Consider the following 26,415-nt stretch of genomic DNA (forward strand, 5'->3'; position numbering starts at 1 on the left):
ACACGATAGCATCATTTAAGAGGCATCCAGACAGGCATATGAACGGGCGGCAACAGAGGGAAGTAGATCTTAGAAAATAGGGGACAGGTTTAGATAAAGGATCTTGATCGGCGCAGGTTGGGAGGGCCGAAGGGCCTGTTCCTGTGCTGTAATTTTCTTTGTTCTTTGTGCTAAAACACATTCTCACCCTGGACAAAACACAACCTCACCCTGGACAAAACACATTCTCACCCTGGACAAAACACAACCTCACCCTGGACAAAACACATTCTCACCCTGGACAAAACACAACCTCACCCTGGACAAAACACATTCTCACCCTAGCATGGTGGTTAGCATCAATGCTTCACAGCTCCAGGGTCCCAGGTTCGATTCCCGGCTGGGTCACTGTCTGTGTGGAGTCTGCACGTCCTCCCCGTGTGTGCGTGGGTTTCCTCCCGGTGCTCCGGTTTCCTCCCACAGTCCAAAGATGTGCGGGTTAGGTGGATTGGCCATGCTAAATTGCCCGTAGTGTAAGGTTAATGGGGGGATTGTTGGGTTACGGGTATACGGGTTACGTGGGTTTAAGTGGGGTGATCATTGCTCGGCACAACATCGAGGGCCGAAGGGCCTGTTCTGTGCTGTACTGTTCTATGTTCTATGTTCTAAAACACAACCTCACCCTGGACAAAACACATTCTCACCCTGGACAAAACACACTCTCCACCAGCAAAGCTCACTACACCTGTTTCCCTCGCTACCTCTTCTACTCTCCACCCCCTCAACCTCTCACTCCCACAATCGTCCTCCTTTCTCTCCCAATCTGCTACTTTTGACCATTTCAAACTCTCTCCCCTCTGCACCCAGGTCACTTACCTGCTGCTGAGATTAAAGGCCATGACCGCGACGAAAATGGTGGTGTTGAGGGGGATTCCATAATGGGGGATCAACAGGCGACTTTGGTAGGAATGCTGGAATCAAATCCAGAGGAGAGAGAGAGAGTGAATGAGATAATATGACCAATTTACCATAAAACCTAAAACATCCACCTTCTCACTGTATGCCTCAATCCCACGGACCAACCTTCTCCTCAAACCCACTGACCCACATTCTCCCTAATCCCTCATTCCCACCGACCCACCTTCTCCTTAATCACCCAATCCCACTGACCCACATTCTCCCTAATCCCTCATTCCCACCGACCCACCTGCTCCTTAATCACCCAATCCCACTGACCCACATTCTCCCTAATCCCTCATTCCCACCGACCCACCTTCTCCTTAATCACCCAATCCCACTGACCCACATTTTCCCTAATCCCTCAATTCCATGGACCCACCTTCTCCTTAATCACCCAATCCCACTGACCCACATTTTCCCTAATCCCTCAATTCCATGGACCCACCTTCTCCCTAATGCGCCAATACCACCGACCCATCTTCCGGCTAATCCCTCGATCCCACCAACCCATCTTCTCCTCAACCCCTCAATCCTACAGATCCAACTTCTCCCCAGTCCCACCTTCTCCCCAATCCCACCGATGCACCTTCTCCCCAATCCCACCTTCTCCGCAATCCCACTTTCTCCCCAATCCCACTTTCTCCCCAATCTCACCTTCTCCCCAATCCCACCTTCTCCCCAATCCCATCGACCCACCGTCTCTGAAATCCCACCAACCCACCTTTTCCCCAATCCCACTGTCCAATCTTCACCTCAATCCCTCAATCACACCGACCCACTTTTCCCTAATCCCACTGACCCACCTTTTCCCCAATCCCACCTTCCCCCTAATCCCACCGACCCACCTTCTCCCCAATCCCACGGACCCACCTTCTCCCCAATCATAGAATCATAGAATTTACAGTGCAGAAGGAGGCCATTCGGCCCATCGAGTCTGCACCAGCCTCTGAAAGAGGTTCCACCCAAGCCCACAACTCCACCCTATCCCCATAACCCCGTAACCCCGCCCAACACTAAGGGAAATTTTGGACACTAAGGGCAATTTAGCATGGCCAATTCACCTAACCTGCACATCTTTAGACTGTAGGAGGAAACCGGAGCACCCGGAGGGAACCCACGTAGACACGGAGAGAACGTGCAGACTCCGCACAGAGACTGTCCCAAGCCAGGACCCTGGAGCTGTGAAGAAATTATGCTAACCACTATGCTACTGTGCTGCCCCACTGACCCGTCTTCTCCTCAATCCCACGACCCGCTTTATCCTCAATCTCTGATCTCTGTGCATGTTGGATGACATTGCGGAGATTGCGAAGGCTTGGAGATGGTGAAATGAGGGAGAAATACAAGAGAATTAGGACTGAAAAGTTAAAGTCAATTGGAGAGCAGGTTAGTTGGGGAAAAACGTATCGGATTAGTTGGGGGATAGGGAAGTGGGACAGGGTGAGAGTGAGAATTGGATAGGGAGAGCGAGGATGGGAAGAGAATGGAAGTGCTGGTTGTTTGTGAATCCTCTGATAACGTTATATTTCTCACCGAGTAAAGTTCAAGTCCTAATGTGCTGATGAATCTTCCTTGGTTGTCTCTCATTGCCACACTCAAACCATCCCTGTAGATAAGAAACCAAATCAGAAATAACAACGCCTCTTTCCCACCCAGACCCCAATCAGGACCCTTGTGATATCCGCCAATCCTGTGACAATCCGGGGACGTACTCTTGACATCCCCACAGGATTCTGGGATTTCTTGAGATTTTGCAGAGCTTGCTGGGAGGGAGAGATGGCTGGGGTTCAGGATCCTCAAAATTGAGTAGACCCAGGATTGAAGGATGAAACCATGATTAAGAGATCCCGCGATATAGAGATGCCCAGGATGGAGGGATGAAATTAGGATTGAGAGACCCCCTGCATTGAGGGATAAAACAAGGAAACAGAGACCCCGTCTTGTGGATGAAACTAGGATTGAGAGACACCCATGATTCAGGAATGAAACCTGAATTGAGTGATCCCCAGGATTGAGGGATGAAATCAGGACTAGAAGACCCTCCAGATTGAGAGATCCGAGGGACCGATAGACCTCAGGATTGAGAGAATGCTCCTCTGAGTACTCACACAGAAATCTTGGTGTTGTTGACGAGGTACAGTAATGGGTAGTTACACGAATATTGATAAAGGAGCCCCTGTGTGTAGGTCACCATGCTGTCCGCGGATTCCTGTGACAGAATTGCTCCACGAACGCTCATTGTCTGTACGCGAGAGGTTTCCTGGAAAATCCCCTCATTGTCTTCATCCAGCACCTGCAGGAAAGAGACACAAACATCACCCCCCAAACTGTGACTCCCCCCAAACTGTGACTCCCCCCAAACTGTGAGACTCCTCACCCCCCCCAAACTGAAAGTCCTCCCCCTCAAACTGAGACTCCCCTCCCCCCAAACTGAGACTCCCCTCCCCCAAACTGAGACTCCCCTCCGCCACAAACTGAGACTCCTCACCCCCCAAAACTGAGACTTCCCTCCCCCCAAAACTGAGTCCCCTCCCCCCAAACTGTGACTCCCCACAAACTGTGAGACTCCTCACCCCCCCAAACTGAGACTCCCCTCCCCCCCAAACTGAGACACCCCCCTCAAACTGAGACTCCCCCACCCCCACAAACTGAGACTCCTCCTTCCCAAACTGAGACTCCCCCACCCCCACAAACTGAGACTCCTCACCCCCCCCAAACTGAGACTCCCCTCCCCCCACAAACTGAGACTTCTCCCCCCCAAACTGAGACTCCCCCGCCCCCACAAACTGAGACTCCTCACCCCCCCAAACTGAGACCCCACCCCCCAAACTGAGACCCCACCCCCCAAACTGAGACCCCACCCCCCAAACTGAGACTCCTCATCCCTCCAAACTGAGACTCCTCACCCCCCCAAACTGAGACCCCACCCCCCAAACTGAGACTCCTCATCCCTCCAAACTGAGACTCCTCACCCCTCCAAACTGAGACTCCTCACCCCCCCAAACTGAGACCCCACCCCCCAAACTGAGACTCCTCCCCCCAAACTGAGACCCCACCCCCCCAAACTGAGACTCCTCATCCCTCCAAACTGAAACTCCTCCCCCAATCTGAGACTCCTCCCCCCAAACTGAGACTCCTCACCCCTCCCCAAACTGAGACTCCTCCCCCCAACCTGAGACTCCTCATCCCTCCAAACTGAGACTCCTCCCCCCCAAACTGAGACTCCTCCCCCAAACTGAGACTCCTCCCTCCAAACTGAGACTCCTCCCCCCCCAAACTGAGACTCCTCATCCCTCCAAACTGAGACTCCTCCCCCAATCTGAGACTCCTCCCCCCAAACTGAGACTCCTCACCCCTCCCCAAACTGAGACTCCTCCCCCAACCTGAGACTCCTCATTCCTCCAAACTGAGACTCCTCCCCCCAAACTGAGACTCCTCCCCCAAACTGAGACTCCTCCCTCCAAACTGAGACTCCTCCCCCCCAAACTGAGACTACCCTCCCGCCAAACTGAGACTCCTCACCCCCCCAAACTGAGACTCCTCCCCCCCAAACTGAGACTCCTCACCCCCAAACTGACTCTCCTCCCCCCCAAACTGAGACTCCTCCCCCCCAAACAGTGAGACCCCTCACTGCCCCCCCCCTCCCATGGGACACCTCATACTGCCCCTTGCCCCCCAGGCAGTGACACTGTACCTGGAACGCATTGCCACACTTTCCAATGATGTTATCAGTGATGGGGAAGTGAAAATGGAGAACAGGAATGCTCAAATTCCAATGGACTTCACCATAACAATCCGGATCGGTAAACACACTGTTCATGGCCAACATCATTTCATTGTATCCTGAATAATAGACTGGACATAGCAGGATGCTCAACGTAACAGAACGCTGACCACAAACGACCACCAAATCACTGCTCTCTGCAGAGAGAGAGAGAAAATATGAGTTAGAGAACAAGATATGTGAGAGAGAATGGGCTGCATTCTTAAAGTGCTGTTAGGACAATGTTGTAAACCCTTTGTCTGTTCTCTGTGTTCTTCTTAACCCCAGTCCTGCTGACTGCCTGTGATCTACCATCTTCTTGCTATCAGCTACAACACTTATTTTTACTTAAACTTCAGGCGAACCACAGACATCAGGAAAACTTTTGGCAGACTTTACTTCAGAGAATTGCAGGTTAGGTCGATTGGCCTTAGAACATAGAACATAGAACATTACAGCGCAGTACAGGCCCTTCAGCCCTCGATGTTGCGCCGACCTGTGAAACCATCTGAAGCCTATCTGACCTACACTATTCCATTTTCATCCATATGTATATCCAGTGACCACTTAAATGCCCTTAAAGTTGGCGAGTCTACTACTGTTGCAGGCAGGGCGTTCCACACCCCTACTACTCTCTGAGTAAAGAAACTGCCTCTGACATCTGTCCTATATCTACCACCCCTCAATTTAAAGCTATGTCCCATCGTGTTGGTCATCACCATCCGAGGAAAGAGACACTCACTGTCCACCGTATCTAACCCTCTGACTATCTTATATGTCTCTATTAAGTCACCTCTCAGCCTTCTCCTCTCTAACGAAAGCAACCTCAAGTCCCTGAGCCTTTCCTCGTAAGACCTTCCCTCCATACCAGGCAACATCCTAGTAAATCTCCTCTGAACCCTTCCCAAAGCTTCCACATCCTTCCTATAATGTGGTGACCAGAACTGCACACAGTACTCCAGGAGCGGCCGCACCAGAGTTATGTACAGCTGCAGCATGACCTTGTTGCTCCGAAACTCAATCCCCCTACTGATAAAGGCTAGCACACCATATGCCTTCTTAACAGCCCTATTAACCTGGGTGGCAACTTTCAGGGATTTATGTACCTGGATGCCGAGATCTCTCTGTTCATCTACTCTACCAAGAATCTTGCCATTAGCCCAGTACTCTGCATTCCTGTTACTCCTTCCAAAGTGAACCACCTCACACTTTTCCGCATTAAACTCCATCTGCCACCTCTCAGCCCAGCTCTGCAGCTTATCTATGTCCCTCTGTATCCTATAACATCCTTCAGCACTATCCACAACTCCACCGACCTTCGTGTCATCTGCAAATTTACTAACCCATCCTTCTACACCCTCTTCCAGGTCATTTATAAAAATGACAAACAGCAGTGGCCCCAAAACAGATTCTTGCGGTACACCACTAGTAACTGAACTCCAGGATGAACATTTGCCATCAACCACCACCCTCTGTCTTCTTTCAGCTAGCCAATTACTGATCCAAACCGCTAAATCACCTTCAATCCCATACTTCCTTATTTTCTGCAATAGCCTACCGTGGGGAACCTTATCAAACGCCTTACTGAAATCCATATATACCACATCAACCGCTTTACCCTCATCCACCTGTTTGGCCACCTTCTCAAAAAACTCAATAAGGTTTGTGAGGCACGACCTACCCTTCACAAAACCGTGTCGACTCTCGCTAATCAACTTGTTCTTTTCAAGATGATTATAAACTCTTATAACCTTTTCCAACATTTTACCCACAACCAAAGTAAGGCTCACAGGTCTATAATTACCAGGGTTGTCTCTACTCCCCTTCTTGAACAAGGGGACAACATTTGCTATCCTCCAGTCTTCCGGCACTATTCCTGTCGACAAAGACGACATAAAGATCAAGGACAAAGGCTCTGCAATCTCCTCCCTGGCTTCCCAGAGTATCATAGGATAAATCCCATCTGACCCAGGGGACTTATCGATTTTTACATTTTCCAAAATTGCTAACACCTCCTCCTTGTGAACCTCAATTCCATCTAGCCTGGTCGACTGAACGTGAGTATTCTCCTCGACAACATTGTCTTTCTCCAGTGTAAACACTGACGAAAAATATCCATTTAACGCTTCCCCCATCTCCTCTGATTCCACACACAACTTTCCACTACTATCCTTGATTGGCCCTAATCTTACTCTAGTCATTCTTTTGTTCCTGATATACCTATAGAAAGCCTTAGGGTTTTCCTTGATCCTATCCGCCAATGACTTTTCGTGTCCTCTCCTCACTCTTCTTAACTCTCCCTTTAGGTCCTTCCTGGCTAACTTGTAACTCTCAAGTGCCTTAACTGAGCCTTCATGTCTCATCCTAACATAAGCCTTCTTCTTCCTCTTGACAAGTGCTTCAACTTCCTTAGTAAACCACGGTTCCCTTGCTCGACAACTTCCTCCCTGCCTGACAGGTACATACTTATCAAGGACACGCAGTAGCTGTTCCTTGAAAAAGCTCCACATTTTGATTGTACACATCCCCTGCAGTTTCCTTCCCCATCCTATACATCATAAATCTTGCTGAATGGCATCATAATTGCCTTTCCCCCAGCTATAATTCTTGCCTTGCGGTATATACCTATCCCTGCCCATTGCTAAAGTAAACATAACCGAATTGTGATCACTATCACCAAAGTGCTCACCTACATCTAAATCTAACACCTGGCCGGGTTCATTACCCAGTACCAAATCCAATGTGGCCTCGCCCCTTGTTGGCCTGTCTACATACTGTGTCAGAAAACCCTCCTGCACACACTGCACAAAAACTGACCCATCTATAGTACTCGAACTATAGTATTTCCAGTCAATATTTGGAAAGTTAAAGTCCCCCATAATAACTACCCTGTTACTCTCGCTCCTGTCGAGAATCATCTTTGCTATCCTTTCCTCTACAACTCTGGAACTATTCGGAGGCCTATAGACAACTCCCAACAGGGTGATCTCTCCTCTCCTGTTCCTAACCTCGGCCCATACTACCTCAGTAGATGAGTCCTCAAACGTCCTTTCTACCGCCGTAATACTTTCCTTGATTAACAATGTCACACCCCCCCTCCCCCCCTCCCCCCCTCTTTTACCATCTCCTCTGTTAATAGAACATAGAACAGTACAGCACAGAACAGGCCCTTCGGCCCTCAATGTTGTGCCGAGCCATGATCACCCTACTCAAACCCACGTATCCACCCTATACCCGTAACCCAACAACCCCCCCCCCTTAACCTTACTTTTATTAGGACACTACGGGCAATTTAGCATGGCCAATCCACCTAACCCGCACATCTTTGGACTGTGGGAGGAAACCGGAGCACCCGGAAGAAACCCACGCACACAGGGGGAGGACGTGCAGACTCCACACAGACAGTGACCCAGCCGGGAATCGAACATGGGACCCTGGAGCTGTGAAGCATTTATGCTAACCATCATGCTACCCTGCTGCCCCAGGGTTTCTTACAGAAACATCTAAATCCTGGAACCTGCAACAACCATTCCTGTCCCTGCTCTACCCATGTCTCCGAAATCGCCACAACATCGAGATTTCATAGAATTTACAGTGCAGAAGGAGACCACTCGGCCCACTGAGCCTGCACCGGCTCCCGGAAAGAGCACCCCACCCAAGGTTAACACCTCCACCCTATCCCCACAACCCAGCAACCCCACCGAACACTAAGGGCAACCTTTGACACTGAGGGCAATTTTGGACACTAAGGGCAATTTAGCATGGCCAATCCACCTAACCTGCACATCTTTGGACTGTGGGAGGAAACCGGAGCACCCGGAGGAAACCCACGCACACACGGGGAGGATGTGCAGACACCGCACAGACAGTGACCCAAACCGGAATCGAACCTGGGACCCTGGAGCTGTGAAGCGATTGTGCTACCCACAATGCTACCGAGATCCCAGGTACCAACCCATGCTGCAAGTTCACCCACCTTATTCAGGATGCTCCTGGCATTGAAGTACACACACTTCAAACCAGCGCCTTGCTTGCCGGTGCCCTCTTTCGAACTTTTAACCCTATCCCTGACCTCACTACTGTCAACATCCTGTACACTGGGACTACAATTTAGGTTCCCATCCCCCTTTTTGAATTAGTTTAAACCCTCCCGAAGAGAACTAGCAAATCTTCCTCCCAGGATATTGGTGCCACTATCACTAGTGTCCACAAATGTGAGGGTCATGTGGAGTTATGGGGCTGCAGGGATAGGGTGGGAGCCTGGGTAGGGCGCTCTTTCAGAGAGTTGGTGCAGATTCGATGGGCCAAATGGCTCCCTTCTGTAATGTAGTGGTTCTATAAAACACGCCTGGTTTAATGGAACGAAAGGGAAAATGCTGGAAAATATCAGCAAGTCTGGCAGCATCTGTAGGGAGAGAAAGGAGCTAATGTTTCAAGTCCGATGACTCTTTGTCAAAGCTTTTTTTTTTAATATGACGTAGTGCATCAGAGGAATCCCGGATGTAGGAGGGGAGGGAATGGACCAGAGGAGTGAGGATGGAGTCAAGATAAGAGGAAATATATTCGGTGGGGCAAGAGCATGCTGACACAATGGGCCTACCCGGACAGTCCTTTTTGTGGATTTTGGGAAGTTGGTAAAAGCGGGCTGTCCGGGATTGGGAAACTATGAAGCCGTAGGGGGAAGGCATCCGGAGGAAATGAGGTCACTAACGGTGTTGGAGATAATGGTTTGATGTTCAGTGGTCCGGTCATGGTCCAAGGGGAGGGAAGAGGAAGTATCGGAGAGTTGGCGCTCAGCCTCTGCGAGGTAGAGGTCAGCGTGCCAGACGACAACAGCACCACCTTTGTCGGCAGGTTTGATGACAAAGTCGGGGTTAGACCTGACAAAATGTCATCGGACTCAAAACGTTAGCTCTTTTCTCTCCCTCCAGATGCTGCCAGACTTGCTGAGATTTTCCAGCATTTTCCCTTTTGGTTCAGATTCCAGCATCCGCAGTAATTTGCTTTTATCCTGGTTTAATGGATCAGCCCAAGACTTCACTTTTTGATTCTGTGGCAGAGCCCGTGAAGTTAGTTTGATAGGTTTGGCAAGCAGCTAATCGGTGAATCTGAAATTCTGAGCTATCAACTGTTGTTGCTTGCGATTGGTGGAGCTATTCAGAATCTTCTGGAAGAAAGGAGAGCCATTTGGAGAGCTCTGTTTTGTCCTCTGTTCTGAAGCGAGATTCAGCCTGAAAGCAGCTGGAAGACTCTCTCTGCCAGATGATTTTAAAAACTCCTAGTCAGGTTAGTTAAGGCACTCCTATTTAAAAGGCAGACTGCAGTCAGAACTGTGAAGGGAAACTTCTGGAGTGAAAAATTGCAAAAGCTTCTCAACCAGTCCTTAATCCTCTGAATGAATGGCTGGGAAGAACCTAATCTGAGAACACTCTTTATAATACAGCTGAGATTTCTGTACAAAGATCAGGCAAACGGAAAACACTGTAATATTCTCGGGTTTAAAGTCTCAGTAAAATCTCGGAGACAGGTGTTTGGAGGTCAGAATTGCACTGATCTGAATCACCTGTCTGAGCTCCACCCAGTAGTAAGAGGACAGAATTGCACTGACCTGAATCCCTGATTCCCCAGAGGGTCGCATTGGGAGACGAGCGGTGCCTTCAGAGGCCATAACCGCAGAAGCGAAGATTCATCTCAAACCTTTTCCTTCAATTTTCGTTGTTTCAATTCTGCCCCTCCCCTGACTGTGTGTCTGTTTTGTGTGTTTCTGGGGGAGGAAGGCGGGATGGAGTTTTGGGAATAGGGAGACTAGCAGTCCTCAGTGCCAATTAATTCCTTTATATGTTCAGCTTTACTCTTGTTATAAATAAAGTTTGTTAATGTTTTGCATATAAATCAGGGACAGGATTGACGCGACCACCACTGCAGCAAAATTCACCACCGTACAATCAGAGAGGCGAAGGCCAGAACATCGGCCTTCCTCCTCTCCATGAGCTCCGGCTTCTCTGAAAGCCCAAATATCGCCACCAAAGGGTCCGGGTCTGCCTCGTCCTCCACTATCCTGGCTAAGACCACGAACACTCCTGCCCAGAATCTTCCCAATTTTTCGCAACCCCAAATCATGTGCGTGGATTCTCTGGCCCCCGCCCACACCTCTCACACTCATCTGCTACCCCCGAAAGAGCCCACTCATTCTCGCCCGAGTCATATGCACCCTGTGCACCACCTTAAACTGTATCAGCCTCATTCTTGCACACGAGGAGGTCCTAATTACCCTACGCAGTGCCTCACTCCATACTCTCCAATTGATCTCCCCTCCCAACTCCCCTTCCCATTTCTCCTTGATCTTCACCACCCGCTCGCCTCCCTGCTCCCCCAGCCACTTGTATATATCCCTAATTTTTCCCTCCCCTTCCACATCCGGAAGCAGCAGTCGCTCCAGCAGCGTGTATCCCGGCAACCTAGTGAAACCTTTCCAGACCTTTTGTGCAAAGTCCCTAACCTGCAGATATCTGAACTCACTCCCCCTCGGCAGCTCTACCCTCTCCCTTGGCTCCTCCAGACTGGCGAACCCTTCCTCCAAATACAGACCCACTTCCCTCCACCTCCTGTATTCACTATCCATGCCCCCCCCCCCCCCCCCCCCCCCCCCCCCCCGGCTCAAATTCATGATTCTCGTACTGCAGCGTTAGCACCGACATCCCTTCCACCTTAAAATGCCTCCTTAGCCGATTCCATATCTTCACCGTGGACTGCACCACTGGGCTCCTTGAATACCTACTCGGAGCCATTGGCAATGCTGCTGTCACCATAGCCCTCAAACTAGACCCCTTACAAGATTCCTCCTCCATCCTAACCCACTTTACCCCTTCTCCTTCCCACCACCGCTGCAGAATATTTATTTTCACCACTTGGACCCTCCCCGTCAATGTTAACTGCAGTGTATCCCACCTCTTAAGATCCTCCCTGGCCTCATCCACCAGCTTCGTTAAGTTCCACTTATGGAGCCCCGTCCATTCCCTCGCTACCTGAATCCCCAAATACCTAAACCTATCCCCCGCTACCGTAAATGGCATCCCCCCCTAAATTAGCCCGCTGTGCCAGTTCATTCACCGGGAATACCTCGCTATTCCCTACATTCAGCTTGTATCCCGAGAACCCACCAAACCTCCCCAACAGGCCCATAATCCTTCCCATACTCTCCAACGGATCCGAAACATACAGCAAGTGGTCATCGGCATAGAGCGACACCCGATGCTCCCTCTGTCCACTGCCTCTCTGCTCACCCCCTGAGAGCCATCGCCAATGGCTCTATGGCCAGCGCAAACAGCAGCAGCGACAGCGGGCACCCCTGCCTCGTACCCCTGTGTAAGTCAAAGCTTTGTGAGCTCATATCATTCGTCCTCACCCTCGCTCTTGGTGCCACATACAGCAACCGCACCCATGCCACAAATCTCGGCCCAAACCCAAACCTTCCCAAAACTTCGAACAAGTACCTCCACTCCACCCGATCAAATGCCTTCTCCGCGTCCATGGACACCAGCACCTCCGGTACCAGAGCCCCCGACGGATTCATCACCACATTCAGCAGCCATCTTATATTACTTGTGAGCTGCCTGCCCTTCACGAAGCCTGTTTGATCTTCTACCACCACCCCGGGGACACACCCCTTCCAACAACTTAGCCAATACTTTCACATCCGTGTTCAATAGTGATATGGGTCTATGTGACCCACATTCCACCGGGTCCTTCCCCTTTTTGGGGATTAGTGTGATCACTGCCTGTGTCATCGTCTCCGGCAACTTACCCTGTCAAGCCCTTGAAGAATCCAGTATATTTCAGTGAGACCACCTCCCATTCTTCTAAATTCCAATGAGTCGAGTCCCAACCTGTTCAACCTTTGCTCATAAAACAATCCCTCCATACCAGGGATTACCTGAGTGAACCTTCTCTGAACTGCCTAAAATGTAAGTATATCTTTCTTTCGGTCAAAACTGTTCACAGTATTCCAGATGTGGTCTAAATAGCAGGACTTCCCTATTTTTATACTTCATCCCCGTTGAAATAAAGACGGACATTCCATTTGCTGAGCATGCAATGCTCTCTTTGTGATTTATACACAAGCACCTCCAGATCCTTTTGTGCTGCAGCTATCTGCAGTCTTTCTCCATTTAAATAATATTCAGCTCCTTTATTCTTCCCACCAAAGAGCATAGATTCATATTTTCCAACATTATATTCTATCTGCCAGGTTTCTTCCCACTCACCTAAGTCATCTTTAGACTCTGTGTTATCCTCACCATTTGCCTTCCTACCTATTATTGTGACATCCGCAAATTTGGCAATAGTACATTCACCTCCCTCATCCAAATCATGAATATATATTGTAAATAATTGTGGTTCCAAAACAGGTCCCTGTGGCACTCCACTAATTACAGGTTACCAATCTGAAAATGTTCGTCTTATCCCAACTGTTGGGGGGGGGGGGGAATTCTCTGGAGCAGCTAGCCAGCAGAGAGAATTTCAATGGCCCGGTGAATTGGGTGTGGACTAAGAACGGATTTCACGCCGGTCATGAAACACGTTGCGAGTCCCCCGCCCTGCCGGCCCCGGCGAGATTCCCGACGGCCGTGACGATATTCCCGTCCAGACCCGATAGGAACAAGCAAAGTTGCCACTATCCTTAATTTGAATGTTGTTTATTGGCAGGACGGCCGATTCACCCACCTCCTCGGACGCTGCCCCCTCCCCCGCTGGGGTGAATTGGTGCAAGTACCGAGAAACAGGGACCTGGAAACTTGCTCTCTGAGGGGTTGCATGGGGGTAAGTTCCCTCTCTACAACTGCCTCCAGGGTGTCAAGGGAGATGGGGCCAGGGTGGCTAGTGCTGATAACGAGGGGGCTCAGGCCGGGGGTATTTTTTGCGATGGGGAAACTTGGTTGCTCTTCCCATCTGTAGCCCGAAACCCTTTCAACTGTCTCCCACCATGTCTCCCAGTTCAAAGATCTGTGAGATGAAGGTATTGCCTTTAATGTGGTGGAAAACTTTGAAGTGTTTTTTCACAATCAATTTCATTGTTATTTAATTGCATTATTTATATTCAATTTCACAGACTATTGCCTTTAAAAAACCTTTTGATAATTGACAAGTCCAGGCAATTTCAAAGGGAGGTTGTTTATTTATATTGCTCTACAGGGATCCATGAACTCAGAGAAGGAGCTGTTTTTCTAACTCTTGTATTTTTAAGAGGCTAACTCATCTCTTTGGTTTCAAAATCTTGCAGGTGCTGAGAACAAAATCAACAGAGGGGGATTGCACCTCTGTCTTCCATCAGTTAGCCAATCCTCTATCTCCATCACCATGACCTCTTATCTTAGCCTTTCGTGTGGTACCTTATCAAACACTTCTTGGAAAACCAAGTATATTACATCTACTGTGTCCCTTTGTTTAATAAAGGGGTTACATTGGTAGATTTCTAATCCTCGGGGACTGTTCAAGAATTTAGGATTCTTGGAAGATTCCTACCAGTGCATCTACTATTTTCCTTTAATGATCCTTTAACATCAGGTCAAAGGGACTTATCGGCCTTCAGCCCCACTAGTATCCTTAGTACATGTTCTCTTGCGATAGTTATGTGAGTGTGCATGTGTGTGTGTATATGTGTGTGTATATGTGTGAGAGCGTGCGTGTGTGTGTATATGTGTGAGCGTGTGCATGTGTATATGTGTGAGAGTGTGGGTGTGTGTGTGTATATGTGTGAGACCGTGTGTGTGTATATGTGTGAGAGCGTGTGCATATGTGTGAGAGCGTGTGCATGTGTATATGTGTGAGAGCGTGTGTGTGTGTATATGTGTGAGAGCGTGTGTGTATATGTGTGAGAGCGTGCGTGTGTGTATATTTGTGAGAGCGTGCGTGTGTGTATATGTGTGAGTGTGTGCGTGTGTGTGTATATGTGTGCGAGCGTGCGTGTGTATATGTGTGAGAGCGTGTGTGTGTGTATATGTGTGAGAGCGTGCGTGTGTGTGTATATGTGTGAGTGCGTGCGTGTGTGTATATGTGTGAGAGCGGCATGTGTCTGTGTATGTCTATATATGTGTGAGAGCGTACGTGTGTCTGTGTATGTCTGTATATGTGTGAGAGCGTGCGTGTGTATATGTGTGAGAGCGTGCGTATGTCTGTATATGTGAGAGCGTGCGTGTGTGTGTTTATGTGTGAGAGAGCCTCACTATTTGCATTTAAATATCTGTTGCAGAAAAAATCACCTTGGTGATGGCTTTTAAGATATAGATTGCTTTCCGGAAGGGTTTAAACCTGCTGGTGAGACGGGGTCAGAATCTCAGGGAAAGCCAGTCTTATTCAAGTGAGAATATAGAGTGCTGGCCACGCCCTTAAAAAGAGTTTCTTTTTGGTTTAAGGGATTTTGTTTTTGAATTGAAACAGTTCAGGGGGAATTTATTTAGTGTTATACATAGATTACTGTAGCTGTGGGTATCTTTATGTTTATAATTGATAAAAATTCTTGCTGTGTGTTTATATTAACATTAACTAAGGTCTTAGAATAAAGCTTATTTTGATTAAAGTTTCTCGGAAGACTGTTGAATAATACTTGAAGGGTAGGCTCAAGTGCACCTCTTCATCAAATTCAACATAAAAAGTTATAGACATAGACATAGACATAGAACAGTACAGCACAGAACAGGCCCTTCGGCCCTCGATGTTGTGCCGAGCCATGATCACCCTACTCAAACCCACGTATCCACCCTATACCCATAACCCAACAACCCCCTACTTAACCTTACTTTTTAGGACACTACGGGCAATTTAGCATGGCCAATCGACCTAACCCGCACATCTTTGGACTGTGGGAGGAAACCGGAGCACCCGGAGGAAACCCACGCACACACGGGGAGGACGTGCAGACTCCGCACAGACAGTGACCCAGCCGGCAATCGAACCTGGGACCCTGGAGCAATATGATGAAGAGACATCTTGTGCAATAAAGCCTTGATTGTTTCACCATTCTCATCCCGTGTTCATTGATGGTACATCACACCACGGCAGTGCTCCCATCCTCCCCTGATGAAGTACTCATCCAGCCCAGTGGTGCTAGCCACACTGAAGACATGGAACCAAATGAGGCAGCATTTTGGTCTAACCGAGATGGGCCCCATCTGCGGTAATCACAAATTCCCCACTACCATGCTCGTTGCCCCCTCTAAAAAATGGAGACAGGACGGGGAGGCATAAGTGGCTAGGAACCTTTACATAGGGGACAGACTTGCGACCTTGGACGAACTGATAGAGAACCTGGATCTTCCGTGGCAGTACTGTAGATTTAGTAGGGCTGGACCGCCCATGTATTTCTTCCGTGATCAAATACTCAAAAATGACAGGCCTGGCTTTAGAAAGGTGTCCTTATTACTGACCAATCAGAAATGAGAAAACAGTTCCTTTGTGTAACACGTGCAATATGATGAAGAGACAAAGAGAGAGCTCAGGCACTTTCTCCGCAAGGAGACGGAAAGATACCCCAGGTCCCCGAGAGACACACTACTGGAGGAACTAATAAACACTGACAGCAAGGAGGGGGGGAATGTGGGAACATATATTTACTGTTACTGGACAGGGCAAGACTACCATTGGACAAAGCCAGACTCCAATGAGAGGACGAATTGGGGACGGAAGTGGGTTGCAGACTGTGGAGCGAAGCACTGAGCAGGGTCAACTCCACCTCCTCCTGCGCAAGGCTCAGCCTAATGTAGTTCAAAGTGATGCACAGAGCTCGCCTGACCAGAACCCGAATGAGCAGGTTCTTCCTGGAGGTGGAGGCCAAATGTGAACGGTGCCCGAGAGGCCCAGCCAACCACACCCACATGTTCTGGACATGCTCCAGACTTGTCAGTTCTGGACAGCCTCCTTCGAGGTGATGTCCAAGGTTGTGGGGTGGAGCTGTGCCTGACAGTGGCAGTCTTCGGGGTACTGGATCAGCCAGATCTTCATATGGGAAAGAGGGCGGATGCCCTGGATTTTACATCCCTAATTGCCCGCCGGAGAATCCTGCTCGGCTAATGATCAGCAGCACCACCCACAGCTGCAGACTGGCTGGCAGACCTGGTGGAATTTCTCCACCTGGAGAAGGTCAAGTTCACCATCCGAGGGTTGGACGAGGGCTTCCAGAAAGAGTGGAGGCCATTCATCAGCCTGTTCCAAGACCTGTTCGAGGCCAATAGTGACTAGGAAATGGCCGGGGGGGGGGGGTTTTGGGGGGAGAGAGAGAAAGACAAGGGAGGACAGGTATAAGAGACAGGGGCAGAGCGGGGAAGGGAGGGAAGTGATCTCAAAGATAGCACAAAACGAAGTGCGGGGGCAAGGGGAGGAGGGGAAGGGCCATACAGGCCCCCCTCCCAACACCAAACAACAAAAATTAAAACCTCCAGCGAGGGGCTAAAAGGAAAAAACCGGAACATGCCTCCAACAGGGGGATGGGGGACCGCATGTATAAACCCCGTTGTACATAGGACACAAACTGGCTTGTAAATATCAGACACATTTTGAGCTGGTGAGTGCCATAATATACATCTATGTATATAATGGAGTGCAGACAGGCAGTGATTGACACACAGGATGACCAGTAAGCACACAGAGCACAGCAGCCAATCACCAGACAGGACACAGCCACTATAAAGCCAGAGGGAACCGGTTTTCCCGCTCTCTTGGGACCCAGCCTCTGAGACAGTCAGAGCTCGTGAGCACTAGCCAGTGCAAACACCATGTGGTAGTCAGTAAGTCTGGTCAGGCTAGTATCATGTCTCCAGTCTAGTCAGCATAGTGTCAACCCACAGTTGAACATGTATAATAGTTTAGATGTTAAATAAAATTGTGTTGCATCTCATCAAGTGTTGGAAGTCTGTCTCTCGCTACACTGCATCAACAGCAGTCCACATCGACCCAGCTTACACAACACACCATGGTACCATGTTTGGATGCTGAAAATTGACGGACCTACCTTGAGTGAATCAGCGTTGACCAGCAAACAGCCATCCGGTGACATGGAAAATGTCCGCCCTCCTCCGCAGCTCCGAATCGCCGGCAACCTCGGTGTAAATTGGAAGATCTTCAAACAGAAGTTCCAACTCTATCTCGAAGCCACCGACCTCGAGGCCGTATCGGATGCCAGGAAGATCGCACTATTCCTCTCCACAGCCGGGGACCACGCCATCCACATCTACAACTCCCTTACATTTGCTGAAGACGAAGACAAGATGAAATTTAAAACAGTCCTGCTGAAATTCGACAGCCACTGCGACATTGAGGTGAATGAGAGCTTTGAACGGTACGCTTTCCAGCAGAGGCTTCAGGGTAAGGATGAACCTTTTCAGTCCTTTTTGACCCATCTCCACATCCTCGCGCAGTCATGTAACTATGACTCCACAACTGATTCCATGATCCGGGATCAGATCGTTTTCGGGGTCCACTCTGATTCCCTTCGCCAGCAGCTCCTGAAGGTCAAGCAGCTCACCCTCACCATCGCCATCGAAACGTGCGTTCTCCACGAACATGCTAACAATCGGTACTCCCACATCAGGGTGGCAGAAACGGCAAAGCTAACCTCCCACGAGGCAGAACGGGTGCAGGCCATCGCACAAATGCAGGGCCTACAGATCGATGAGAGTGGCCATTTCACGCGCTTTTTCCGTACCCCTGCGCATGCGCGCCACGACTGAGGGGACATCAAGGCATTAGATCAGCCTGCGCAGGTGCGTACATCGTTCAACCGCACTGCGCATGCGCGTTGGCGCATGGAATGCGCTGCCATTGACATCATGACGTGTCCGAATTGTGGCTCCGCCCATTTAAAGTGGCAATGTCCGGCAAAATCACGACGGTGTCTACAGTGTGGCAAGCTTGGCCACTACGCAGCCCTTTACAGATCTGCTCCACTGCCCAGCACACAGCGATCCCAGCCACGGCACATAAGCGTCCGTTCCATACAGCAGGCCGTGCCAGACTCCGACAGCCCAACAGATCCTGAGGCTGAGTGCCTCAAATCCCCATACCGGGTGGGCATCATTATGAAGCATGCGCTGCCTCTCTCCAAGATAGTGAAGCACCTCTCGATCCTCAGCGTGGATCCCGACGAGTGGTGTGTTGTCCTCACAGTCAAAAAGGCTCGCATCCGGTTCAAGCTGGACACCGGCGCATCGGCAAACCTCATCTCGAAATCCGATTTCGACGCCATCCGCATCAGACCTAGCATTCTTCCACCGGCCTGCCAGCTCCTTGACTACAAAGGCAATGCCATTGCTGCCAGTGGCTCATGCCAACTCAAGAGTTTCCAATAAATCATTTAAAGTAACATTGCGATTTGAGATTACAGAGCATCCTTCCGGCTCGGGCCTGCAAACTCCTGAACCTGGTTCAGCGAGTCCACACCATGTCATCCTCACAGCGACGTCCTCACCTGATGAAAACTTCCAAGCTGTAATTGATGACATCATCACGCAATACCACAGCATGTTCATCGGAATGGGCACACTCCCATATCGATGCCAAATCCTGCTTAAACCAAACGCCACCCTTGTGGTTCACGCACCATGTCGGGTTCCGGCACCCCTCAAGGATCGCCTCAAGCAGCAGTTGCAGGACGTCCAGGACCAGGGCATCATATCAAAGGTCACAGAACCCACGGACTGGGTCAGCTCCATGGTCTTCGTCAAGAAACCGTCAGGGAGCTTCGAATCTGCATCGACCCCAAAGATCTAAATCACAACATCATGAGGAAACATTACCCGATACCAAAACGAGAAGAGTTAACCAGCGAGATGGCTCATGCCAAATTCTTTACGAAGCTGGATGTCTCCAAGGGGTTCTGGCAAATGCAGCTGGACGCGTCCAGTCGCAAGCTGTGCACATTCAGCACCCCGTTCAGTCGCTACTGCTACAACCGGGTGCCTTTTGGCATCACCTCTGCCTCAGAGGCACTTCACCGCATCATGGAACAGATGATGGAGGGTATCGAGGGGGTGCGAGTGTATGTTGACGATGTCATAATCTGGTCCACAACTCCTCAAGAACACATCGATCGCCTCAAGTGGGTGTTCCACAGAATCTACGAGCATGGTGTCATGTGAGAGTACCTTTAAGAAATGGATGTTTAAGCAATGTGTCTTTAAGAAATGGAGCAGCTCATATTACTGAAGTGATGTCAGAGGGTAGGGGGAGCTGAGCAGAGCTCACTTCTGGTTTTCAGTTTTGAGGAAAAGAGCTTGTGTCTGTCTGTATTTGCAGTGAGCTGGATCTGCTGTGATCTCTGCCAGGAAAGACTATCTCTGAATCATTTGGGTGATTTAAACTCATAATAGTAATGTCTTTAACCTGATGTGTTTATGTTTAAAGGTGTTAAGTCTCTTGGATGTTTAAAGGAACAACTGAAGCATTATTTAGTGTTGTATTATTTTCGGGGTTATCTTTGAAGTAAGGGGTGTTAAGTGATCCAATGTTTATTTAAAAGGTTAAGTTGAGTTCATGGAATAAACATTGTTTTGTGTTTAAAAACCCACGTGTCCATATTTGTAATACCACACCTGGGGAACAAGCCGTGTGCTTCAAAGCAACAATACATTAAAGGGGGAGGTTGGTTGAACTCCATGATACATTTCGGGGTTCTGAAAACACCTCTCCCATAACAATGACCTCCGATTCAACAGGGCCAAGTGCTCGTTTGGTCAATCAGAAATCAAATTCCTTGGTGACCACATCTCACAACAAGGCGTGCGGCCAGATGCTGACAAGATTTCGGCTATCAACGCCATGAAGACCCCAGAGGACAAGAAGGTGGTCCTCCGCTTTCTAGGGATGGTCAACTTCCTTGAAGTTCATTCCAAACATGGCTTCCCACACCACAGCCCTCCGCCATCTCGTCAGAAAGTCGACGGAATTCCAATGGCTGCCCGCTCATGAGAAATAATGGCGTGAGCTGAGGGCAAAACTCACCACAGTCCCAGTTCTGGCATTTTTCAATCCTACCAAGGAGTCCAAAATATCCACAGATGCGGGCCAGGACGGTATTGGGGCGGAGCTCCTCCAACGGGATGACTCCTCCTCCTGGGCCCCAGTTGCGTATGCCTCCAGAGCCATGACGCCCACTGAGCAATGGTACACTCAAATTGAGAAGGAATGCCTGGGCCTCCTAACAGGAATCGACAAGTTTCATGACTGTGTGTATGGCCTCCCCAAATTCACGGTTGAGACGGGCCACAGGCCATTAGTCCACATCATCCAGAAGGACTTAAATGACATGACACCCCGGTTACAACGATTCCTTCTCAAGCTACGCCGCTACGATTTTGAACTTGTCTACACGCCAGGCAAAGAACTCATTGTTGCAGATGCCCTTTCTAGGTCTTTCACCACACCGTGTGAGCAAACTGACTTTGTATGCCAAATCGATGCGCAGGTGCAACTGTGTGCCTCCAACCTTCTGGCCTCTGATGAGAGGGTCATTCAAATTCGTGAGGAGACGGCCAGGGATCCTCTGCTCCAGCGGGTGATGCAGCACCTCACGAATGGATGGCAGAAGGGACAGTGTCCCCAGTTTTACAACGTCAAGGACGACCTGACGGTGGTGGATGACATCCTTATGAAGCTCAATAGAATCGTGATTCCGCAGAGCATGCGAGCTATGGTGCTTGGCCAAATCCATGAGGGTTACCTGGGGGTTGAGAAATGTCGCCGCAGAGCTCGGGAGGCAGTCTACTGGCCGGGCATCAGCCGGGACGTTGCCAACATGGTCCTCAACTGCCCTACATGTCAAGAATTTCAGCCAGCTCAACCCAAAGAAACTCTGCAACAACATGAGATAGTGACCACCCCAAAGTCGGTGTTGATCTGTTCCATGTCCTCCTGGTCGACTACTTCTCCAAGTACCCCGAAGTGGTGAAACTGTCCGACCTCACGTCGAAGGCGGTGATTAAAGCATGCAAAGAAACGTTTGCCAGACATCGGATACCGCTCACGGTGATGAGTGACAACGGTCCCTGTTTTTACAGCCAGGAGTGGTCTGAGTTTGCCCGGCTATACAATGTTCGTCACGTCACCTCCAGCCCCCACTACCTGCAGTCAAACGGGAAGGCTGTAAAAGGGGTCCATATCGTCAAGAGATTACTATGCAAGGCTTTAGACTCAGGCTCCGACTCCAACCTGGCGCTGCTGGCATACAGAGCATAGAACATAGAACAGTACAGCACAGAACAGGCCCTTCGGCCCTCAATGTTGCACCGAGCCATGATCACCCTACTCAAACCCACGTATCCACCCTATACTCACTTTAGTGATAGAAAGGGATAGGTATATACCGTAGGGCAAGAGTTACATCTGGGGTAAAGGCAATTCTGATGCGATGAGGCAAGACTTAGGATGCATCAGATGGGGAGGGAAACTGCAGGTGATGGGCACAATTGAAATGTGGAGCTTGTTCAAGGAACAGCTACTGAAAAATGAAAATGAAATGAAAATCGCTTATTGTCACGAGTAGGCTTCAGTGAAGTTACTGTGAAAAGCCCCTAGTCGTCACATTCCGGTGCCTGTCCGGGGAGGCTGATACGGAAATCGAACCATGCTGCTGGCCTGCTTGGTCTGCTTTAAAAGCCAACGATTTAGCCCAGTGAGCTAAACCAGCCCCTACTGCGTATCCTTGATAAGTATGTACCTGTCAGGCAGGAGGGAAGTGGTCGAGCGAGGGAACCGTGGTTTACTAAAGTAGTTTAAACACTTGTCAAGATGAAGAAGGAATCACGATGAAGAAGGAGGCTTATGTAAAGATGAGCCGTGAAGGTTCAGTTAGGGCGCTCAAGAGTTACAAGTTAGCTTGGAAGGACCTAAAGAGAGAGCTAAGAAGAGCCAGGAGGGGATATGAGATGTCTTTGGCAGGTAGGATCAAGGATAACCCTAAAGCTTTCTGTAGATATGTCAGGAATAAAAGAATGACTAGAGTAAGAGTAGGGCCAGTCAAGGACAGTAGTGGGAAGTTGTGCGTCGAGTCCGAGGATATAGGAGAGGTGCTAAATGAATACTTTTTGTCAGTATTCACACAGGAAAAAGGCAATATTGTCGAGGAGAATACTGAGATACAGGCGACTAGACTAGAAGGGCTTGAGGTTCATAAGGAGGAGGTGTTAACAATTCAGGAAAGTGTGAAAATAGATAAGTCCCCTGGGCCGGATGGGATTTATCCCAGGATTCTCTGGGAAGCTTGGGAGGAGATTGCTGAGCTTTGGCTTTGATCTTTATTTCATCATTGTTTACAGGAATAGTGCCAGAAGACTGGAGGATAGCAAATGTTGTTCCCCTGTTCAAGAAAGGGAGTAGAGACAACCCCGGTAACTATAGACCAGTGAGCCTTACTTCTGTTGTGGGCAAAGTCTTGGAAAGGTTTATAAGAGATAGGATGTATAATCACCTGGAAAGGAATAATTTGATTAGAGATAGTTAACACGGTTTTGTGAAGGGTAGGTCGTGCCTCACAAACCTTATTGAGTTCTTTGAGAAGGTGATCAAACAGGTGGACGAGGGTAAAGCAGTTGATGTGGTGTATATGGATTTCAGTAAAGCGTTTGATAAGGTTCCCCACGGTAGGCTATTGCAGAAAATACGGAGGCATGGGATTCAGGGTGATTTAGCAGTTTGGATCAGAAATTGGCTAGCTGGAAGAAGACAAAGGGTGGTGGTTGATGGGAAATGTTCAGCCTGGAGTCCAGTTACTAGTGGTGTACCACAAGGATCTGTTTTGGGGCCACTGCTGTTTGTCATTTTTATAAATGACCTGGAGGAGGGCGTAGAAGGATGGGTGAGTAAAATTGAAGATGACACTAAAGTCGGTGGAGTTGTGGACAGTGCGGAAGGATGTTACAAGTTACAGAGGGACGAAGATAAGCTGCAGAGCTGGACTGAGAGGCGGAAAATGGAGTTTAATGCAGAAAAGTGTGATGTGATTCATTTTGGAAGGAGTAACAGGAAGACAGAGTACTGGGCTAATGGTAAGATTCTTGGTAGTGTGGATGAGCAGAGAGATCTCGGTTTCCATGTCCGTAGATTCCTGAAAGTTGCCACCCAGGTTGAGAGGGTTGTTCAGAAGGCGTACGGTGTGTTAGCGTTTATTGGTAGAGGGATTGAGTTTCGGAGTTGAGGAATTGAGGGGAGATAGATACAGGACAGATGTCAGAGGTAGGTTCTTTACTCAGAGAGTAGTAAGGGCGTGGAATGCCCTGCCTGCAACAGTAGTTGACTCGCCAACATTAAGGTCATTAAAATGGTCATTGGATAGACATATGGATGATAAGGGAATAGTATAGATGGGCTTTAGAGTGGTTTCACAGGTCGGCGCAACATTGAGGGCCGAAGGGCCTGTACTGCGCTGTAATGTTCTATGTTCTATGATTTACCAGCAATCCTGCCGACCTCTGCAACCACCGCATTGGCGGCAGTCTCGCCTACCCAAGTGCAGGCGCCCCTGATCCACCATTGAGGCGGTCAACCAGAATTAGTTGCCCTCCGCAAAGACTAAACTTATAGACTGAACTTTTGCACAATTTTGTTACCTCATCGTTTTGACCTCTGTAAATATTGTTTCTACCATTTCATCTGCCCTATATCTGTACTAGCGACACCTTCCTATGTATATAAGATCATTTTAACACATTCTGGATATAGTCACGCACATATACACGCATGCACCTTACTATTTATTATCTGAACACAAACACTAAAAAAAGGGGGGAAAGGGGGGAGATGTCATAATATACATCCATGTATATAATGGAGTGCAGACAGACAGACAGGTGTGATTGACACACAGGATGACCAGTAAGCACACAGAACACAGCAGCCAATCGCGAGACAGGACACGACCACTATAAAGCCAGAGGGCACCAGTTTTCCCGCTCTCTTGGGATCCAGCCTCTGAGACAGTCAGAGCTCATGAGCATTAGCCAGTGCAAACACCATGTGGTAGTCAGTAAGTCTGGTCAGGCTAGTATCAGGTCTCCAGTCAAGTCAGCATAGTGTCAACCCACAGTTGAACATGTAATATAGTTTAGATATTAAGTAAAATCGTGTTGCACCTCAGCAAGTGTTGGAAGTCTGTCTCTCGCTACACTGCATCAAACGCAGTCCACATAGACCCAGCTTACCCAACACATCAGTGAGTTGCGGGTGCCTCTGTGTGTGTGTGTGTGTGTGTGTGTCTGGGTGTCTGTGTGTGTGTGTCTGACTGGGTATCTGTGTGTGTGTGTCTGTCTGGGTGTCTGTGTGTGTGTGTGTCTGTGTGTGTGTGTCTGTGTGTCTGGATATGTATGTGTGTGTCTGTCTGGGTGTCTGTATGTGTGTGTGTCTGTGTGTGTGTCTGGGTGTCTGTCTGGGTGTCTGTGTGTGTGTGTTTCTCTGTCTGGCTGGGTGTCTGTGTGAGTGTGTGTGGGTGTCTGTCTGTCTGGGTGTCTGTTTGAGTGTGTGTGGGTGTCTGTCTGTCTGGGTGTCTGTTTGAGTGTGTGTGGGTGTCTGTCTGGGTGTGTGTCTGGCTGTCTGTGTGTGTGGTACTCAGTACCCGACTGTAGACTGTGACTTACTTGCAGCTCGATGGGTGGGGTTTCCCCGGCAGTTCTGCAGGGGCTGCTGTACAGGTGTGGAGGCAGCCAATCCAAGGAGGAGGAGGAGGAGGAGAAAGCTCATTTCCCAGTCTGAGGGGTTAAAAATAGAAATACCATCAGACACCTGAGACCTCCACTCGCAGCCAAATCTCTGGCATTACTCCCCATGGAGTTCTGAGTCACTGATACACACACCCAGCAAGATCCCACAGTCCTCGCTCCCCTGCAACCCTTGATCACTGACCAAAGATCGGTATGTAATGCACCCTCCCACAGTAGAATTGCCATATCAGACACACTGCCCCTCACACTCTCTGGATACTTTTCAATCTTGACTGTTGAAGGGGGTCAAATGATTGGAACCAACAACCAGCTTTATTTTGATAGCCCCTTTAATGTAACCAAATATCCCAAAATGCCTCACAGAACAGTTACAAAACAAAGTATAGCCCCCAGTCCCAGAGAGGGACAGATTTCCCCAAAACTCAGGCAAGAATCATATAGGGACTGACCTGAATACAGCAGCTGGCCCAACACTTCCTGTCTCTGTCTCTCACTCTATCTCTCTCACTATCTCTGTCTCTGTCTCTCTCTCTGTGTGTGTCTCTCTCTCTCACTCTCTCTATCTTTGTCTCTGTCTCACTCTCTCTATCTCTCACTCTGTCTCTCTCTTTTACTCTCTATCTCAGTCTCTCACTCTGTCTCTCTCTTTCTCTCTCTGTGTCTATCTCCTTTATTCTATCTCGGTCTATCTCACTGTCTCTCTCTATCTCTCTTTCTCTAGCTCTCGGTCTCTCTCAGACAAGCTTTCTCTCTCTCTCTTTCTTTCTCAGTCCCCCTCTCTCTATCCCTGTGTCTGCCTCTCTCACGCTCCCTGTCAATCTCTATCTCTGTCCGGTTCTCTCTCTCTGTCTGTCTCCCTTCCGTGATCAGCTGCTCAAAAGTGACAGGCCTGGCTTTAGAAAGGTGTCCTTATTACTGACCAATCAGAAATGGGAAAACAATTCCTTTGTGTAACACCTGCAATATGATGGAGAGAGTGAGTGTGGCAGAGAGGGGGTGGACAGCAGAGCGAGA

At 49.1% G+C, this 26,415-nt stretch overlaps 1 protein-coding gene across 1 annotated transcript in view; it reads right to left on the reverse strand.

Annotated features, from left to right (window-relative positions):
• LOC119970917 (zona pellucida-like domain-containing protein 1) overlaps positions 1–25,977 on the reverse strand; it is a 38,292-nt gene extending 12,315 nt beyond the window's left edge. The window contains exons 1-6 of the mRNA XM_038806026.1: positions 25,851–25,977; positions 25,318–25,428; positions 4,634–4,860; positions 3,048–3,232; positions 2,473–2,545; positions 856–950 (exon numbers count right to left, since the gene is read on the reverse strand). Coding sequence (XP_038661954.1) covers positions 856–950; positions 2,473–2,545; positions 3,048–3,232; positions 4,634–4,860; positions 25,318–25,420 — 683 coding nt within the window. The 5' untranslated portion in view covers positions 25,421–25,428; positions 25,851–25,977. The remainder of the gene's footprint in view (positions 1–855; positions 951–2,472; positions 2,546–3,047; positions 3,233–4,633; positions 4,861–25,317; positions 25,429–25,850) is intronic.
• Positions 25,978–26,415: the final 438 nt, after the last annotated feature.

The sequence above is a fragment of the Scyliorhinus canicula genome, chromosome 9 (genome assembly GCF_902713615.1).
Source record: "Scyliorhinus canicula chromosome 9, sScyCan1.1, whole genome shotgun sequence".
Lineage (NCBI taxonomy): Eukaryota > Metazoa > Chordata > Chondrichthyes > Carcharhiniformes > Scyliorhinidae > Scyliorhinus > Scyliorhinus canicula.